An 18,828-nucleotide genomic window follows, 5' to 3' on the forward strand; every position below is an offset into this window, starting at 1 on the left:
CTTGAAACCAAAGAGAGCATACGCTTTAAAACTTAAGCAGAAGTTAAAATGGACACATTTTTAACTGATTTATACTGTCACTGCTCTCTTGATTATGACTAATGAAAGTTTGTCACATCCTGCCTAGCAGCAAGTTATGATACAAGAAATACTTGTGAAGTAATTCAGGTCATAAATGAAAATACATTGTGAAAAATGAGGTGTTAATAACGTGTAGAAAGGATATTGTCATATTAATGTTAAATACTTGAAAGTTTCTTTTAAAAAGTATCTTTTAAAAAGTGACTTGGAAGTGAAATATTTCCCTGGGAGTCTGGTGGTAGCTTAGAAAACCATTTAGTGACCAGGATTAGTGAAAGGCGGGAAGGAATCATTGCAGTTGTTGTAGTTAGATCAGAGTTTGCTTCTAGTAATTTTAGTTAGACAATTCAAAAACATTTAGGCCTTTGGACTTGTTTAGCTGGAGACAGGGGTGGAAATTTTTTTGTTACCTTTTTTTTCCAAGGAGAATTAGGAAGGTACAAGTTATTCTTGAATTTGTTTTAATGCTGTAATGAAAGAGTTAACTACCTAAGGGTTTTCAGAGTGCTGTACATACACTAAAATTATGGCCATGCTACTGTAAAAATGCATCACCCAGTCTGATGCTTGCAGCTATCCTACATTTTTGTTGTTGGTGCTGAGCACTGGTGAAATTGCAGTAAATTTGTTTTGTGTACTTTTCTGGAAGTGTTAAGTTTCCCATAACGAAAATTACCAAGTTGGTACAATAAATGAGGTGAGGAACAACAGAACTTCATTAACACCAAATTCTTATGTACACTTGAACATTTTCTGTCTGGTGTAATATGTGCTGTTAATTCAATCTAGAGCAATCATTATGGAAAAGACTTATTACAGAGTCACTGGCTAAAGATTCCTTAATAGCAAGCCAGCATAGGAATGTTGGAGTTTCTCAGTTCTCTTTGTAATCCTCAAACCTACTGGTGGGTGGTTAGATGCTATCAGATCCATGTAGTTGGCTGCAACTTGCCATGTTGCAGGCCTCTTTTGCAGTTGTGACAGCGATAATCTGCAGTCTGTTGTTTTAATTGTAGAATAAGATCCAGGAAAGCCTGTCATCATGCTAAGTAGGAGAGAGCTGTTCCTATGTTCCAGTGACTTAGTTGTTGAGAAATGTTGGATACTACAGTTTGTAGAGAATATCTTGCCGTTTTCTGCTTATTTTGAGCTGGCCAAATGTTGCCCAGCTCCAGCATTTTTAGGGCATTCTGTTAATATTAGCCCTTGGGCAACACTTTGTTCATACTCCAAAATACAATGATACAAGCTATCCGAGTTTTCATAACTGTCATGTTTAAGTCATTAATCTTTTCTTAAACTTGTATGGGATTTTTTTAAAAATTCAGTGCTCAGTAGAGAAACATCTTTAATGCCATTTGTCTAGTAAGGTGAATTTTTCAGTAGACCCAAAAATCTCAGAGTATTCAGGAAACTAAGAAAGAATCTGGAATTATGAGCAGTTATACCTACTGAACTTTGTCCCTTTATCACTTAAGATTAAGAAATGGTTGTAAATAGAATGTATTATATTACACATTTAATAGGTTTCATCAAAAATTGATGGAAATTATTTTCAAGAGGTAGTCAACAAAATGCTTTAAAATCCTCTATCAGGTTGTCAGTAACTCTTGAGCATATTAGATACAGCTGAACTTCCATGTAACTGTTCTTCGTAGTGGCTGTGTACAATAAATGAACAATGTTAAGCCTCTTAGCAGTTTTTACTGTAAAATAGCATGTCATAGCAGTCACCTTGCATATTTCTTCATAAGTAATCTTTGCATATAACCTGAAGCTTCTTGCATTAAGATGTTTCAGCAAAGATCTTGGCTTCTATCTAATTACCCCTAGGAAGGATTGCAGAGGTGAGTGTTTGTGAAGACCATGAAAAAGTGGAGACATAACCAGCTATTTAGAAAACACCAGAATTTTTAAAATGGAATGACATTTATGTTCTGGTTTTTACCTATTTTCCTTCATGTGTGGTTGTTACCCTTCTGATCTGTGCCTCGTGTACTCTCAGTCTCATCAACTGTTTGTTCATGGCCTTCCACTCATCTCTTTGGGGGCACAGTTCATCATGAACAAGGGTTTCTGTTTACTTCTCCATACAACTTACCATCCTTCTCTTTCTGGGATCCTGTGTAAGCCTCATTGCTATTGTCATGCTTGCAAAAAACTGTCACCTATTAGTAGGTATATGACAAGGTCATTGTTGAAAGCCTATATAAAGACACAACTGTTTAAGAGTTGGAGCTCCTGTTTCCAAAATGGAAATAACTACTAATATAAATAATTAATCACTCCTCGAGTTAGCATGATAGAATATTCCTTTTTTTTTTTTTTCTTTATTTTCTGCTTTCAGAGATTGAAAGCAGCCTTGACCCAGCAGCACCCTCAGGTAACAAATGGAGATACTGCCAAGGGACATCCAAGTGGGTTGGTTAGGACTCAGTCAGAGGAACCACGACCACAGTCACTACAGCAGCCTGCAACTTCAACAACTGAAACCCCGGTAAGACAGCACAGTGGGCATGTACTTCCTACCCCCTTCTTTTGTTTTGCAAATAAATACCTTTTTTCTTTACTCTTGATTTGTAAAATAGAGGTGAAGACACTCCTTGGAGTCAATAGTTCTGCAGCAGTAAAATGTTTATAGTTCTTACATGTTCTTAAAGGTTTCTAAAAATCTGTTATCCAAGATGATAACTTCAAAACAGGTATTATCTATCTGCTCAAATTTAGAACTAAGTCCTGATTTCTGGAGTTCATTAACAGGAGATTCTGTGGTAGCTGACATGTGTACAGCTGGTCAGTACAGATACTTGAGAAAAGCTTTTATTTTGTATTTCTGTTGCATCTATTTAATATTTTATATCATAAATGCTCTTAGAATTTTTTCAATTGCATCAAGTATCATGCTTACATTAATTTAGTTGAAGAATCTTTCCTGGGCTGCCACATGAAGAGTTTCAGGTGTGTGATTAAGTGTATTGTCATCTCAGGTCCTGAAAAGGGAGCTCTGATTTTAGGTATCGTGTGCTGTCCTTTTGGGCTGCTAGATAAGAGCAGGGGAATACAAGGCAAGACCTCTGAGTCAGACTGGAAATGGAAGTGCTGCTGGAGGAAAGATGCACTTCCCTGAGTGAATCTTGGAGAATTACAGCTGGTTTATTTGTTAAAAACCTGTTGGAATGTGTTTTCAAAATGCTTTTAAAAATCCCTAAGAGTTATTTTCAGAATTCATAGTATGATATCCATTTTATAAAAGGTATAAACTTAGCCCAGAACCAGAAGGACTTGCATCTGCAGGGAAAGCCTCAGATTCTTAGACTGGACAGTTAAATCAAATAATGTATCAAAACAAATGTTTGGAGCAGATAAAAGAAAGTGATCCAGCATAAAATGAACTCCTGATTTCAGTTCCCAAATATTTTTTTTTTTATCATTAGCTGTCTAGAATGTATGCCGAATCAATATGGCAACTGATACGTGTTTGGGGCTCACTGTGCTAGACCGAATATGCAGGTGCACCTGTGAATACATTGTGTAGACAGTAATCGTCTGTCTATCCTAACCCTGTAAAAGGATTTAAAGATCCATTATATTGTTATCATTATTCGTTAAATCTTTGTCTAGGGTCTGTATACAGCTGTGAAATGAGTATCAGGGATAATTTAAAGTACTGAAATATTCTGATCCTGTCATAATATGTGGGTGGATTAAGGGAAATTGGTATTCAGTGGTGAGGAACACATCAAGTAGTAGGAAATTGCTATCTGGAGATCCAGGGATCAGTGAGTCTCAGCACTGACAGTATTTGCCAAACAGCTTCTGTGTATTGGGCATAAACAATGGGGTTGTGTTTAACTTGTGACTAGATTTGTGGGAAGAGTCAAAAGTAGAAAATTTATTGCTTGCTAAATGTAACTTGAAAACTGTTTTGGGTGTAATACGTTAATGTAACCTGATCAGGAGTGTGTGTAAATAGGGTAAAGGTTTTACAAACATAGCTGTAGAGTTAAATGGACAGAGCTTTCCACAAGTGATGTGTATAACCTGAATGCATTTAGAAATGCTGTGAATGCTTTTCTCAAGGTGTGGTGACTATGTTAGTGCTGCAGGTTAAGTCATGAGTAGTATTATACTGATTACTTGTTGAATACTTTTTACTGTTCTCAGGCATCACCAGCTCAGCCTACACCACAAACACCAAACACAGGTGGTCGGCGAAGAAGAGCTGCAAATGAAGACCCTGACGAGAAAAGAAGGAAGTTTCTGGAGCGAAACAGAGCTGCTGCCTCCAGGTGCAGACAGAAACGGAAAGTCTGGGTGCAGTCACTGGAGAAAAAAGCCGAGGACCTGAGCTCGCTAAATGGCCAGTTACAGGTATACTTTTTATTTCATGTAACATGGAATAAGTTTTTTCATTCTTAGACAGTGATCCTTGATCAATGGAACTTAAAACTTTGCATGAAATCTGAAATGTAGCTGGTGGCCCAGATCAGACGAAAATTCAGCACTAATTGCATATAGCAGTAAAATAAGAATATAAGAGCATACTCGTGTTTCAAGATGTGTAACCTTTAGGATCGCACCCTTTTGCCCTTTGTTCCATTTTAAATAACTTTCAGGCTCTGATACTAATGAAGGATGACAAGGTGTGTTACAGTAAAGGCTAATTAGCAAATAGCCTTACCTTGAACACATCTTGATCTTAATAATTTGTATCACAGCCCAAGTTATTTAAATAAGTTTTGGTTTTACTTCCTTCAGTTCTTTTTAACTTCACGTTTTTTTCCTTTAAAGTGAATGTAGTGCTCGTGAAAGGTGCCAGATTGACATCACTGGAAACTGAAGGCCTCTTTTGTCCACAGAACAGGTACAGCACAGGCAGTGGCAGTGCAAATTTCACCAGACTGCCCTCTCAGTGTGGGTAAATCCTATAGTGATGGATGTATGCTGCCAGTCATTTCTCTACCTCCTCTGAGGTTGTCAATCTTGGAAAGTTGTCATGTGGACACACTTTTTCCCCTAGAGAACAATCCATGACCCCTTTGTTTAAGCTACTGTGAGATGTTAAAGCATACTTTTGTAGTGTTCTCCAACAGCACAAAAGATTTGGCACGAAATACTGTTTGCAAAATAAAAAGTCTAAAAGCTTCATTTTGAAAATTGCTGAAAGGAAAAATGATTTAATTTCCTAAATGAAGTATTCACTTAGAAAATGCAATGAAACGTGTTTTGATATGTTAAAGTTTTGCTTCTTCATCAGAGCTGTTCACCAAGTCGAATTCACAGATCTTGTCCTTCCTATTAAAACTTCTCTTTCATGCTCTTTGGTAGAGAAAACATCATAGTTTGACTAACAGAGCAGAGATGACTTTTTATCACGTGATCAGAATTCCAGTGTATCAGTTGTCTTCATGTTCATGTTTTTAAAAATACTCAGCATCCCAGACCCTAAAATGTAAGAAATTCCTACCTAAGTACACAATGTGGTTTCCTGTGTTCCAAGAATCATGACAATGTGCACCAGCGTTAATTAAATTTCTTTTAAGTATATTTTCTTCTCATACCTGTTCAGTCTTTAGAAATGTTCCTTTAATGCAGTCACAGTCCTCAATTGAGTCCATTACTTATAAAATTTTATGTAGCAATGTAGCTTAAGTAATCTAAGAAACAAGTGAAGGAGAATTAAAAAACATTGGCTATAATTTTTTTTTTATGAAAGTAATTTCTGGTATTATGTGAACTGCCGTTCACTTATAGATACCAATTTTTATAACCAAAAATCCCATAAGTAGCATAACCAAAAGATCTCCAGGTTTCCAAGAATTAACGCAATAGTAAATTCAAGAAAGATTTTCTTATGGTTTACTAAAAGCAAAACTGTTAACAGTAAAGAACAGAATGACTTATAAAGAAAATTGGATGTCAGAGAAATAATTAAACTGTACTTTGTGAGAAAACATTAATCAATCCTGGATCTCCATAATAATTCTTCACTTGACAGGCTAACACAGCTGATCAGCATAGCGGGCAGTAATGACCCATGATGGCTTACTTTTTATTTAATAGTGAATTTAATAAGTTAGGAGTTTTGCCTTGGTACAGTTTTATAGACTTGAGTTTAGTAGTTCATATTTTGTTTAATGTCTAAATGGCTTGCTCAGCTGAGTTTACCACATTTCCAGAAGCCAGCTCATACTAAATGACTGCATTGCATTGCTTCATGTAGCAATTCTGACTCCTTTCAAAGCCGTTACCAACTTTCTTGTCTGTGTCAAAGCTTCTGATGTCAATGTCAAGGCTTTGGACTGGAAGCTTGCTAACGCTACATATGTATTTTGAAGAGGTTTATTTGGTTGATGTATATATTTTGTTCCTTAGATTAACTTCTGCCAACTTCTTCTCTTAAATGTTTGAAGGCAATTTCCTTTTTAAGTGTGTTTTTCAAATTTTTGCTTAAGAGAAAATTTCTGTCTATTACCTCACACGAATATGTATAGGTTAGGTTGGCTGTCTTTGCTATAGGCTCTGCTATGTAAGTTTGTTTCATGTTTCCAACCTTTTAAAATTGATTTGCCGTTTGATTTTTGTGGACTGTGTTTTCTACTAATGTGTTGACTTTTTTTTTTAATCTTCAATTGTACTCATCACCTCATGTGGCCTCTGTGCCTTTCACAAATCTTGCAGGGTATAGGGTGATGTATAACTTACTAAGGAGGTATTGACAGTGTGTCCACAGTCACTGCTCAGCTGTATTGCAGGATCAGATGCCAAAGGGCATTATATGGTCTGTATTTAGTGCCTGTTGCTTTGATAATCTCACAGGGTGCAGTATTAGAAGAAGAATGGCCTGTCTTCCTCACAAGGTCACTCTAGGTTTTAAATGAGCAGCAGTCATGATGGTTTGTACTGATGCTGCAGAAGCTGCTTTAGGAAGGTTAAATGATGAAAGTATGTCCCTAAGTAAAGATCCTTTCCCATATGGAAAGTTGTACAAAAAGAAACCAGAGGAGCACTTTTTAGCTCAGCCACAGACAATCCCCATCCCCAGAAGTTACATCTGCCTGTCTCTGATGATACTTCTGACAATATTTGTATCACAAATATTGTCCCATACCTTGCTGAGTAAGGGTTAATCTGGCCACACTATTACATACACATTTTGGATGCAGGGAGAAATAGGCAGAGACAGAAGAACGTATCATACACTGTGTGGTGTACTTTCCTGAGAACACAGAAGGGAAAGCATCTTTTGAATGATGGACTGCAGGTAAAAGTCAATATGCTTTCCTCCAGAAACCTCCTTTCTCATGTTAGCACATTTTGCAATGTGGAAAGATAACAATCCTCCTAGACAGCATGTGAGCTTATTTAAAGGAATATTGATGCCTACACTTGACTCAATATCTCATTAATGAGGAGGACCTTTCAGAGTGAAAACTCGAAATAATCTTTATTTATGCCAACTGTTGAAGCGTTTGTTCCATGGGTTTCTTGTCAGACAGTTTTCAGCATGTTAATGACCATCACACGTTAACATTAATGTGTTTTGTATGAGATGGAAAAGCTTGCTAGTGTCACAAGCAAGGTAAAAAACTTGGAATATATAGGAATTGGTTCTAACAACCCTCTTTTACCAGTTAGAAGTTACTGGTGGAAGTTACTGGTAATATGTGCAGCCATAGATGGCCTTTGTGATGTTCTACATACAGTGTATGTAGCAGGCATAACTGTTGGGTTCAGGAGTGATGTGTGCACTGCATGGAGCACTGTTGGCACAAGTGTTCATGTTGTGGAGCACACAGTGAGCATTGCAGTTGAGATCACCTCAGCCTTTTCTTATAAATATAGGAATGCTGTTCCATTTTTTTCAAGTCAGCATTCTGAGGATCCAGGACAGATATTCAGTGTTGCTTTTTGTATTTATGCTAGCAACATTCTTACTATTTATGGTACAGCTGACGTTAATATAGAAACATTTTTAGAATTTTCATAAACAGTGATTTTACTTACACAGATAAACACCTACTTCATACTTATACGTGCTGTGTGCGTATAAAATTCTTCCTTAAAACGTGAGAGACAAGGTAGAAAGTTTCTGAGAACCTTTCCCCAATCTGATCACTTATTTTGCTAATGTTCCTTTGAACTAACAGAATTATATTTCATAGTCTTGGATGTTGTTGCTTCTGTAGATTATCAAGAAGCATCTCCAAACTAGATCAAACACATTTTGTTCTTGCCCAGCAATGTCAGTTCTGTGCAGCTGCCTGCTTGGCATCCAGATTTGTGGCTCCTCAGTAAATAATGTGGTGAACTAAGGGGAGACTGAGAGCTGGAGGCAGTAGTACTTTGCTTTCTTAACAGCCTAAGGTTTCAGGACATGTAATGTCAGCTGGTAGAGAATTTGTGGGGCTTTTGGTTGGGTTTCTTTCGTTGCAAGCTGTTTTGTTCGTAATCACATTTTACTTTCATTAAAGTTGTCTGTGGAGTCATATTTTTGGCATCGTTCAGCTTTTGCTGTTAATGCAGAGTTTTTGAAAGAGATATTTGACAAAACGAAATGACTGAATAGAAAAGGAGTCCTTAATAGTTTAAGAGGATTTTGCAAGTATAAAGGCTTGGAATTTGTCGCCTTGTTCTATATGGAGAGAGAGAACAGAGGAGCTTTTCTTTTAACAATCTGGTATTTTAGTTACTTAGTGTAATTAAATCTAATAAGTTCTGTTCTTAAAAACTGTTTTCCTTAGCAATCCTTTTACTTGTAATTCGTCTCATCTCTGACTGCATTGTCTTATTTCTAGCTTGCAAGTAAATAGGTTGACTTTCTTGTGGTTTATTTTTCCAGATAATTTTAGTTGCAATCCAATTTTCCTTTGTTGGTTTTTTCTTTAACTTGCTCCTATGCATAAACATAAGCATTTACCAAACAATTGTCACGTGTGGTATATCATGCTAATGTGCAAAGGTTATTATAGTTGAAGTAACTTCAATTATCAGTGGAAAGGATTTATATGTCAAATAAAGTAACGCATGAAAAACATATTGTGAGGATCACAAAGCATTACAGATAACTTAATTCATAAATAGTTTTCTACTATTTAATGGGAAAAGGGGTCTATCAAAATGCCTTACTGTTCTTAATTTGGATTGTCACATGGAATGCAGTTCTGTAGTGTTTCTCATTATAGGCACCAGACTGGGAAGGTAAGTATCACTGTCCACCATTTTACAAATGAGGAAAGTGAAGCACAAAGCAGTAAAATGACCTTGCTCAAGGTCACCTAACACTGGAAATGCAGAGTCTGGAAATGAACCCAGTTGCTAGATTCTGCAGGTGCTGTCGTCTAGATTGCACTCCACTTCAGTGACATAAACTTACATCTCAGGGTTCTGTCATTATTATTGATGATTCCTTCATACCACACGTTTATGTATGGCTGCCAAAGAGAAAATTAATCTGGAGATCAACAAATATTTGCTAAATTATTTTCCAGTGCACACCATTTTCTTTTTTGAAGTCCAAGTATAAATATAGTCACAAAAAATTATTCTGAACTGGCTGATTTTATTTTATATTTTTTCCCTTTTTTAATGTTAGCTGTGGCATCTGTTCAAATATGTGTAGCTAAATGTAGGTTTACTCTGATTAGAATTCATCACGAAACCTTCCAGAAGAGTCTCACAGTAGCTGGATCATGTGAATGAGATTATATGTAGACTCTGCATTTGCAAACTGAAAAACATATGTTGTATTTTTTAAAAAAAAACCACTTCCTAGTTAAAGAAAATCATAAAATAAAGTTAGCCAAGTTTCAGCTAGTATTTAATTTTCCGAGATAAAAGAAACATACATTTTTGCAATATATACCAAATGGAAACTTCTTGTATTTTAGCTACCCCTAAATGAACAACTGAAGATCCTATAAAACTTAATACTTACCTTCAAAACGTGTGTAGTTTGAGCCTGGTAAAGTACATAACTTTCTTCTCCTTTAGAATGAAGTCACCCTGCTGAGAAATGAAGTGGCACAGCTGAAACAGCTTCTTCTGGCTCATAAAGATTGCCCTGTAACCGCCATGCAGAAGAAATCTGGCTATCATAGTGAGTAATGTTCCATTACCTATAGCCTGAGGCTGCATCAATGAAATACTGCCAAAGTGAACTGAATGAGCATTAAAATTGAGAAGTGCAGTTCTAATATTACATATATTACAGTAAAGATTTTTTTAATCTTGAAGGTTATTGGAAGACAGGAATTAATATGTGATATTTAGAAATATATTGTGAAGTTGAAGTGTTGCATATCATTGAAGGTTTTATGTTGGTTTAATAAATGCAGATGATAATTAGCATTTAAGGACTATCGGTTACTACACCTGCTTTGGAAAATATAATTAAAGTATTAAGAGCACATGATAAACCATTTTTTATATTTAATTTTAGCCTAGTACAGTGAAAGGTCCTTCTGGGTTTCTTTCTTTCATCATAATGAGATTTCCATAGAGGTAATATAACAGCTGTCCTCATTTACCATAACATCCAGGATCAGTCAAGCCGTTAAAATAATCAGATGCAGGTTCATGGCTCCTACTGTACAACGTCTTCTTGATTGTTTGGATTCCCACGTTAAGCGACGGCTTTTCCATAAACAGGGTGGTTTTAAAAGCAGTTCTGATACTGAAGGGAGTACTGAGAGTTTCAGCAGCAATTTTTTTCTAATCCGTGTTTTTCCTTTACATTGTTCATTTGATGTTTTTTCATCCTTCCAGCATTTTAAAGGTTAATTATGCTTTTCTGACTTGTAACTTCCTTTTCGGCTGTGATACACAGTGCCAGAACCAGCTGCTGGCTGCTGGAGAATAAATGGCCAATTTTGTCCATTGTACACAAATTTGTTACAAATAACTGAGCTGGGAATGCATTAGGCAACATTCATAATATATAACCCACAGCTTTCGTTTTTATGATTTAGTGATATTTCAAGATATTTGTAAATGTGAAGATTGTTTCTGCCATATGTAGCCACTTCATTTTAATTTGCCAGTGTCAGTAATTCAGGAGAATAAAGGAACATTTTGTATTGCATGCAAACAGATCCTCAGGTGCTTGCGATAAAACTTAATGGCCACCATCTTTACTTGTAGTCATTGTAAGCAATTTCATCAGAATGGGCAATATTTTTTAATTTAAAAGATTCAGGAGATTTAGCAACTCTGTATTGCCAGATATATATTTAGAATACTGATTTTGTCAGTTTTGAGCTTATAAATCTTGGTCCTTTGATCTCCAGTCATTTTGACAAGACAGAAAATAGCATCTTGGAGTAAATTGGAGCAGTATAGAAATATGTTTGGGATTTATATTAACAATGATTGCTGCAGGGATGAGGCCATTATGGCTCCCATCTGACAGAACAACATAATTTCATGTGGAAGCTACTAGAGGATAACATTATGCATGCAAGGTTTTTCAAAAAAATACCCCAACCAAACTGAAAAAACTGTAGGTTTCTTGAATTTTGTGTTGGGGATGTGTGTGTCTGGCATGAAAAATATTTAATCATAAGTCATAAACTGGCAAACTGATTCCATGCGAAGGATTTCTTTGTTGAAGAATCAGCAAATGGCCTGTTTAGTAATGCTTGTTTTCTGCCCTCAGAAAAGGGCTATAATGCTCTGATTTATGAAAGAATGCAAAATGAATCAGTACTAAAATAGTAATTACTGGCAAAAGCCTACATTTTAGGAAAAAATGATACTATGCAAGGAGATTGGAAGCATAGCTCACCTCGTTTCTTGAAAATCTCTTGAAATTAAAAACTTAACATGAATGATAGGAGAAATGCCATCCCTCTGAAAGGATTTTGTCACATCACCTCCGTGAATGTTGGAAGGAAAGCATGTTGGCTAAGTGACAAATCCATGGTGCAATTCATGAGAGGAAAAAATGGTTTCAGTTAATATATTCATGAAAATTCTATTCCTGTAATGTATATTTAAATAAACATATTCATCAAGTAATCAAAGTCAAATTGCTTAAAAAATGTAGTGAGTGGTTTAACAGTCTTGTCTTTGTGGAATTAAATTGAAGACTGCAGCTTACAGAGCTCCTGCAGTGCTGAATCATAGAATTTTAAGGGTTGCAATGGACCTTACAGATAATCCAGTCCCAACCCCCTGCCATGGGCAGGGACACCTCCCACCACACCAGGTTGCTCAAGGCCTCATCCAGCCTGGCTTTGAACGCTGCCAGGGTTGGGGCAGCCACTGCTTCCCTGGGCAGTGTCTCCCCACCCTCATAGGAAAAAATGTAGCCTGAATTTCTCCTTCTTCAATTTGAATCTGTTACCTTTTGTCCTATCACTGCAGTTCCTAACGAAAAGTCCCTTTGTGGCTCCCCTGGAGCCCCTTCAGATACTGAGAAGAGGCTGCTATGAGGTCTCCACCAGCCTTTTCTTCTCCAGGCTGAACAGCCTCGACTTCCTCAGCCTGTCTTCGTAGGGGAGATGCTCCAGTCCTCTTACCAACTTGGTGGCCTCCTCCAGACTTGCTCCAACACTTCCATGTCCTTTTTATGCTGAGGGCACCAGAACTGTGTGCAGTATTCCAGGTGGGGTCTCAGGAGAGCAGAGTAAAGGGGAAGAATCACCTCCCTTGACCTGCTGCCATACTCCTTTGTATGCTGCCCAGGATTTGCTTGGTTTCTGGGCTGCAAATATTGTGCCCTGCTTAGGCAGTACTAGTTTAGACAGTGATGAGCGTGTTCTAACAGCTAGGTCCAGAATTTGATGGGCTATCATGTATTATGCACTTAAACAGACACAAATCATCTATCAATTTTCGGGGTGTTTTTGGAACTTGCTTTTATGATCTTTTGAATTTCCTAGGCACCTTTTTTTCTCAGGCCAGGTGAAAAGCACAACAGTGCAGGTACCCCTTTCTTCTTCTAAGATTGTTCTGGGGATCATGTTTTCCTTGCTTAGTCTTATGATTGCTTCAAAAGAGAGTGTCATCAGCGCACAGAAACCAGAAAAATGGCTGTTGTGCTTTGAGTTAGTATGGATGAATTTCTGTTACAATGTATGGGTATTCAGCCAGCTTAAATTTTTTATTCTCAAAGGATGCTATTGATTCCAAAAGCTTCTTCAGCCATGGTAGGGAAAATGCTGTGTGTAGAAGAAATCTAGATGCTGCTCCTTTATTTTCAGTGTTCTCTTCTATACCAGAAAACTTCTGAAAGTCTTATGTAACACTCCCTATATTTTCTCAGGCTTTTTCTGGACTCATAGTAGGAAAAAGGTGAAAACTTGTGAGAAGAAAATGTGTTGTGAAACTCAGAGTTGTAAAAAAAAAGAAGAAAAAAGTGAAGGGGGTTTTAGTTATTTTTTCATGTTTTGGAAAGGACATCATAATATTGAGAGCATTTGTACAAAACTGAGTGTAAAGGAAGATGAATAGAGGTGGTGTTAAATAGGGAGTTTTGTCTTCTTTCTCTAGGTAGTTTTAAAGAAATGGTAGAAGGTGACTAACCAGTATCAGGCCTTGAATGATCTGAACCTCTCAAACCACTATGTTTCTGCAGACTGTTCTGGAGAGACAACATTTCTTCAGTGACTGTAGGGCATTTTCACAGAGGTCAACTCACTGGAAATGAGCATTTCTAGGCTTGAATCCCTCTATAGTCCCTGAGTTGGCCTCATGAGAATTATCATGAGGCTTCCTCTGTAGTGATTATCAGGAACTGAAGGGAGTTCAGGATCACATGTCAATGCTGTGTACTCACTCCCATTTTGCTTTTGGTGGGTGTTTTCTTCTGAAGACTGAAATCCCTCTGCTTACCCTACTGAAAGCTATTGGTAAGCAATGCTAAGAAGCAAATAGAAGCAATGTTTGACTACTGGAAAGGGATATTTTTTAGTACATCCTCAGAAGTCTCTGCTTTTTCACTGTCTTTAGTTGTGTTCTGTAGCTCAGTCTAGCACATGTTGTGTTCCATTTCCAGAAGGTCTTGTTCCTCATGACGCAGTCAAACTAGGAGCTATGTAGCCCTCAGGGAAGTTCATGTAATAAGGTCTGTTAATTTGCAGCCTTCTAATAGACAGTAAGGATTACTTCTGTAGTTTGATTTCTAATTTGGACCATGCAGTTTCCTTGATTTGAGGCAAAGCTGGGGGAGCCATTAAAAAGCCAAAATGCCTTGGCTTTTTAATTTTTAACATCGTTAGCCACAGTATGATTCTGGTATGTATCAGTTGCACTCCTGAAACCACAGTCCTGTGCCTGGCAATCCTCTGGTCAAGTAAGAAAAAAATAGGTCAGAATGACTTTGTGTTGTTCTGAAAGCCTTTGCTCTTTATTCCCAGTCTTCAGGCTTAACAAAAGAAGTCATCTCTGTAATGAGGTGACTTTGAAGTATCTTCTATATTCATTGAGTAGATTGTCTTGTTTGGTTTTAATTCATGTGAAGTTTCTTATGCAGTTTTTGGCCACTATTCCTGTAAAGTTAGGGCTACATAAGGAATGACACGGAACAAAATCCAAATAGCTATTCTTTAGGGTGGCACCTCATTTCTAGTATTGGTTTGTTGTTATTGCAAGGATTTGTGCTTCCAGACAAGGAACCAGTGTTAGGTGTATGTCTTACCACCTGCCTGCTGTAAGCTCCCCACCTCTAGCCCCTGGCATCTGAAAACACCTGAATCATGTGCATTTGTGTCTTCAGCACAGTATGTTTGTTCATCTGTTCGATGATATGAACACTTCTATTGGACATTGGTGATCACAAGTGTTCTCATAACTATTTTCCCATTGCATATAGGGCCTTCCTGAGCCCATCAAAGTCAGAAAATCAAACCTTTCTCATGTTCTTTATCACTGTGATATTATTACAGAAATTTCTTTTGAGTTAAGAACATACATGTTAATGGAGACAGAACAATGGAAGACCTGGCTAAAAGATAATGATTTGCTTTAACTTCCTCTCTATCTCTGGCCTGTAGCATTTAAAACTAATCCTTTTTTGTGAGTGTGCAGTAAATAGCATATGTTAAAAATCTAAAGCATTCTTTAGATCTTAAAGAATCTAAATTCATATAGAACCAAGAGGTCTGGTAGCATTTTTAGTCTCTGAATATTGCTTATTGACATGAATATGCATCATTAGGATTAGGTGTGGTACCCACCAGCTGATTCACTAGGCAGGGAATCAGGCAATTTTAATCATGGCCTTGAAGATGTGAAAATGTTCTGGTTTGCTGAGTAGTCTATACTGTAGCCCAGTTTTTTGCTTACAAAGTCATATTTTCTTTTAAAGAATTGAAAATCATTGTTTTGCAGTTTGTGCTGGATTACAGCATGAGTTGTAATTATTCAGGGGATGATTGCTGTCCCCATGTTGTGGTGTGCATTCCAGGGGACAAAACACATTCATTTCTCTTCTTCAGCTGCAGATAAAGATGACAGTTCAGAAGACATATCAGTGCCAAGCAGTCCACACACAGAAGCTATTCAGCACAGTTCTGTCAGCACTTCCAACGGCGTGAGCTCCACTTCCAAGGCCGAAGCCGTGGCCACCTCCGTTCTGACGCAGATGGCAGACCAGAGCACAGAGCCGGTGCTTTCCCAGATCGTCGTGGCACCTCCCTCCCAGTCCCAGCCTTCAGGAAGTTGATTAAAAACTTGCATTGCATCAGTTTCTTAGATACACATCTGTGACTTTAAAGGGAAACCAACAAAAGACCAGTCTCCATCTAGGAGAAATTGTAGCTTAAAATGATTCATTTTTAAAAGTCCAACTTCAATTTGGCTTTAATGATTGGCAGGTGGAGATGAGACGGAACATCAGTTCTGGTCTCCTTGCAAAAGACTTTTTTTTTTTCTTTAAGAATTAGTTTTACTAGTTATTTTTTGTGCTCAATGTGTAAAGTGCGTGTACAGTACAATGTGGTTTATTTCATTTTTAATTTGGTATTATTTCAACAAACATTGGGGGGAATTACTAAAGGTCATCCCCAAGACTGTGATAGTAATATTATGTGACATTTTTATACCAAAGTTCTGCATAGTCCCTATTGACTTTGTAATGTTAGCAAGGTCATAAAGCACTAGGCAAGAGAAAGACAGTAACAGTAAATTTGCTTTTAGTCTTTTTGCCTTTTTGTTGTTTTGCACATTATGAGAGGAGGAACATTGGGAGAAGAACATTTGGGTTGTTTTATGTACAGCATTTTGGTTGGCTTTTAACTGTTGGGGTTTTTAATTTGTTTAATAGGGCCAGTACAGTATATGAGATACAGTACTCTTATGCACATACCAATCCTAGAGGAGGATCATTACTAGATAGATTTCTTTTTAATTTTAAATTGATGTCAGGTGGGTGTTTTCCACTCCAACACTTTCTTTCTGGGGGGAGGAGAGCTTTATTTCTCCAGTCAGAATAGATACCTATATCCACCCTTTGTTGCAAGGCTGAAACCAGTAAGCATATTGTAAAATACAGGGTTATCAGATATGGAATACTTAAGTATTCCAAAGTAGGTCGATATTTTGTGGATTTTTGAGTCGCAGACTAAGGAGTTTACTCATGGTTTTGGATGCCAGAAAAGCCTAAAATCCTTCTTCAGACAACTCGACTTTTTTTTTTGTCATTGTCTTGTATTTGCAAGCTAACTTGTACTTAATTCTTGTGTAAGCACTGTCATCTTTTAGTAGCAAAAATTTTGATACCTTTCTTGTGGAAAAAAAAAAAATCAGTATCTACCGTATCTTGGAAACAATGTAATTCTAACGTGGTGTGTGTGGTGTGTGCGTGAGAATGGTTCAGTAGTTAATGCCAGCAGTCTTTTGCTTGAATGTTTAAAGATGCCTTCATTGTGATGCTGGCTGATAGGTGATTGCAGTTTTAAAATGTTATTTACTGTGCGAACTTGGATAACTAACATTCCATGACGTAGTTTGTTTCTGATGAGATGATTGTAGGTACACTTTTTTCTCATTATCCCATCATCTGTAGGATATTGAGTTTTTTTTTAAACGTGCCATTATCTATTTTGATTCTGTACTCATGTTCAAAATACAATACAATATTTTACAATAGATTAAGTTGTTTTAAAAAAACGTAGATGTGTGCTTTCAGGTCAGAAAACTTTGTATAATAGCAAAAACAGATGCATAGTAGCAACTGGCAGTAAAGCAGGACTACATTATGTATATAACAAAGATTTAATGCATTTATAATGGGTTGTGTAGTTCATTTGCTCTTCCTTCTCCACACTATACCATGTGTTTTTAAGTGTCAGTGCCATCAAGTTTCTATTTGATTCATTTTTCAATCTAAAAATGTAATTGATCCATGGGAAACTCATAATTTCTGCAATATATATATATACAACCATACTATAATGAAAACTGGACAAAGAAGTATCTAAGTCATATATGTATCATTGCAGGGCTTTAAGCATGAAAATAATAGGGATTCTAAATATTTTGTATTTTAAAACTTAAGAAAGTTGTGTTGATAACCTCATGTGTTTAAAAGTCTTACTTTCCCAGTTTCAAGCTAAAAAGCTGTAACAGTTATTGACCATTTCCAGGATGGTGAAATACAATGGACCTCTTGTGAGAAGGAAATTAATTGCAAAGGCACAATATGTGAATTCTGCAAGAAAGCTCTACAGTCACTTTTCATTGTAGTTTTGGTGGACTAGATAAGGCCTCATTGATTATACTATAATTTGCTCTCCTAAACACAAAGGCTTTTAAATCATATTTATATAAGTGGAGTTTTTTATAACAAAACTGTTGCGCTTGTAAAATAAGTCTACATAAGTGTATAGGAGATGTGTAAACAGTTAATGGATTTAACAGTGGGGCTGAAAAAAGAACCATTAAAATCTGTGTTCAGCAAGTAGAGAAAAGGTACTAGCAGTACTATCATGGATTCCGTTTTGAGACGTATGTCACACTACTTCTGTACTTAGCATTTTGGGTCTTTACATTTGACATGTTTCACAAACTGTACTGTTTTCTTTTATGTGCAGTTTGCATGAGTAAATCATCAAAGAGAATAAAATCTATCTTTAAGTTATGTTCCTATTTTAATGAAATTATAATTGTTCTAAAAGGCAGCACTTGTCTTCAGACTTATTTCTTCATCCTTGCAATTAGCAGTGTTTTTCTGGAAGTCATTACTGTAATGTCAAAGTAATGTTATGTAAACAAGGACACATTCCTTTCTTTAGAAAATGAGGCAAATTCCATTGCTCTGCAGTTGAGCTCCAGCAGCTTCTGAGGAACAAGCCTTGCATCATTAGTTCCAGGAGCCCAAGGTAATCCACAGATAAATGAGTTCATAAATAGAGCTTGGTGATCCCAGATGTTACTCAGCCATTTCTGGTTGCCCCGAGTTCCACAGCAAAAGCACTGTGTGTACTCAGAATTTCCAGCTAACTTCCAGCTATTTTAATCTTATTTTAATATACATGAACCCAGGAAATAACAACTCCAGTCAGATGAGCAGCTCACAGTTGCCTGAGCTTTAGAATAGTAAAAATGATTTGGGCTTATTTGTGGATGTTGGAAGCATAGATGGGGTGGCACATTCTGTTACCACTTGAAAAGCTCTTGACAGAACCCCAGTCTGGAGGCTTTGGAGAAAACAAAAGGGTAAAGTTGTTCTGTGTTTGCATTTGTAGCACGTGTAGACCAAAGGAAATGAAGTTAAACTGCACACAACTTTCAGCCCAACATGAG

General features: G+C 36.9%; 1 protein-coding gene across 2 annotated transcripts in view; it reads left to right on the forward strand.

The window, feature by feature from the left end:
- ATF2 (activating transcription factor 2) overlaps positions 1–18,204 on the forward strand; it is a 38,607-nt gene extending 20,403 nt beyond the window's left edge. For both annotated transcript variants that reach the window (XM_009081048.1, XM_009081049.1), the window contains 4 exons: positions 2,429–2,578; positions 4,246–4,452; positions 10,075–10,180; positions 15,522–18,204. In XM_009081048.1, the coding sequence (XP_009079296.1) occupies positions 2,429–2,578; positions 4,246–4,452; positions 10,075–10,180; positions 15,522–15,748 (690 nt within the window). In that variant the 3' untranslated portion in view covers positions 15,749–18,204. The remainder of the gene's footprint in view (positions 1–2,428; positions 2,579–4,245; positions 4,453–10,074; positions 10,181–15,521) is intronic.
- The last annotated feature ends 624 nt before the right edge of the window (positions 18,205–18,828 follow it).

This window comes from Acanthisitta chloris, unplaced genomic scaffold, assembly GCF_000695815.1.
Source record: "Acanthisitta chloris isolate BGI_N310 unplaced genomic scaffold, ASM69581v1 scaffold4908, whole genome shotgun sequence".
NCBI lineage: Eukaryota > Metazoa > Chordata > Aves > Passeriformes > Acanthisittidae > Acanthisitta > Acanthisitta chloris.